This window comes from Aplysia californica, unplaced genomic scaffold, assembly GCF_000002075.1.
Source record: "Aplysia californica isolate F4 #8 unplaced genomic scaffold, AplCal3.0 scaffold00332, whole genome shotgun sequence".
NCBI classification, from domain to species: domain Eukaryota; kingdom Metazoa; phylum Mollusca; class Gastropoda; order Aplysiida; family Aplysiidae; genus Aplysia; species Aplysia californica.
Window position 1 is genome coordinate 745,018 of NW_004797602.1, and position 1,897 is coordinate 746,914.

General features: G+C 41.4%; 1 protein-coding gene across 2 annotated transcripts in view; it reads left to right on the forward strand.

Moving 5' to 3' along the window:
- The window catches only part of LOC101858348 (replication protein A 70 kDa DNA-binding subunit), a 15,893-nt gene extending 14,148 nt beyond the window's left edge, over positions 1-1,745 (forward strand). Inside the window, exons 4-5 of one of the 2 annotated variants that reach the window (XM_035970880.1) lie at positions 69-601; positions 1,267-1,745. In XM_035970880.1, the coding sequence (XP_035826773.1) occupies positions 69-569 (501 nt within the window). In that variant the 3' untranslated portion in view covers positions 570-601; positions 1,267-1,745. Of the gene's footprint in view, positions 1-68; positions 671-1,266 lie in introns of those variants that run through there. The other variant, XM_005102627.3, reaches the window with a different exon arrangement.
- Positions 1,746-1,897: the final 152 nt, after the last annotated feature.

Here is a 1,897-nt window from a genome sequence, read left to right on the forward strand (position 1 = left end):
CTCTCTCTACCCCTCTTTCTCCCTGCCCTCTCTCCTCCCCCTTCTTCTGCCCCCCTCTCTCTTTTCAGGTCAAAAGTGAAAATTTGGGACATAAGGAGAAGCCAGACCACTATACAGTAAAGGGTATACTCTCCGAGATAAAAAAGAACAGCTGCGTGTACAAAGCATGCCCTAAGTGTAAGAAAAAGCTAAATGAGCAGGAAAACGGCCGGTACCACTGTGAGAAATGCGACAAGAAGTATTCTGACTACAAGTGGAATATGATCCTAACTGCTGTCGTCACTGACCACTCAGGCGAAGAAACGATCACCTGCTTCCAGAAGGCAGCTGAACGCATTCTTTCCATCAAAGCCGACGAGTTGGGAGATTTGTTGGACCATGACGAAAGACGCTATCATCAGATTGTGACAGAAGCTGAGTCCAAGCAGCACTTCTTCCAAATGCGTGTTCAACCTAATACGTCTTACAAAGAGAACGCTGTGAAAACCAGTTGTGTTTCGGCTGATCCCGTTAACTGGCAGGAATATGGCAAACATCTCGCCGGGCAGCTTGAGCTCTGGGTTTGTTAAAGAATTAATGTGTGAGTCATGGTTGTGAAATCAGGCACTCGTCAAAATAGTGAAATCGAAGAAACAGACATTTTTATGCCAGTTTGGCAATTTTTATCAAATTTTGGGTTTTGGCGTACACCTTTTATGTTTATGTAAAAATACATTTGCATGTGAATTTTTACTGAAAAACGTTGATCAAAGGCACACAATATGTAATTCTTCAGTTTTCAAGGACTCTCAAGCAATTCAAGTTACCAAATTATTGTGGCGGTCGTTTTCTCGCTAGTTTTGCCGCTGAAACCAGGCGACCCCACCTCCTTCAATCGCAAATATCTCGACTTCTATTCAAGATAGATGGGTATTTTTAAAAATGTAAAGCAGTGCTAATAAATAAGTTTTCAGTTTTTGAAGTCTACTTGCTTCCAAAAAAAATTGGCAAGCGCCTAATTCCACCGCATCGTGATACATTTCAGTCAACAATCAATATAGCGTAATGATTGTTGTGGAAGCCGCAGTGGCTGACAGCCTTTTCTCTAAGTTATGTCAAATGTTTTATTCTTCTAATTGTATTGTCATTTGATTGTAACATAATTTTTGGGGGAAACAATTTCTAAGGATTGCATTCTACAATAATTGCTTCTGTGCACGCATTGCCAGGCTCAGTGCCGGACTAATTTTTTCATATAGATTTTTAATACATAAGTTGTTTGTTCTGAACACTTTCAATGAACCGGATTGCTAGTTGCTGGATGCTGGAGAGGTTTTCTCGTTTAACCTCTTGTTTACATCCTCTATAGATGATGGTAGCTGTGGGAGGGGGTGGTTGGGGGGGGGGGAGGAGGTCATCTCCAATTTTATATTTTGTAGGGTCTTATGTTTTAGGAAGAGAGTGGATAAAATGTAAGATGTTTTTTCCAGTTTCGGTAAGAATTTACGGTACTTGCAACACAATAAGGTCATAATGTAAGAGCCGAAGATTAGAGATGTTACCACAGAGTAACAAACACAAAAAGAAGGAGGAGGGATAATATGGACAATAGGTGTTTACTAGGAAAGAAGGGACAAACCACACTAGAACATCCAGATAATAAAATGAGATAAACCAAGCTTTTCTGATTCTCCTCAGGAAGAGATTTACAATGTGTCAGCTTCTGGGACACAGGGTATCCCTACATATGTACACATAGCATTAAATAAATACACCACCCCACCCCACCCCCTCTGTCTGTCTTTCTGTCTGTTTGTCTGTCTGACTGTCAGTCTGTCTCTCTCTCTGTCTCTCTGTCTCTGTCTCTCTCTCTCTCTGTCTCTCTCTCTCCCTCTCTCTCTCTCTCACTCTCTCTCTC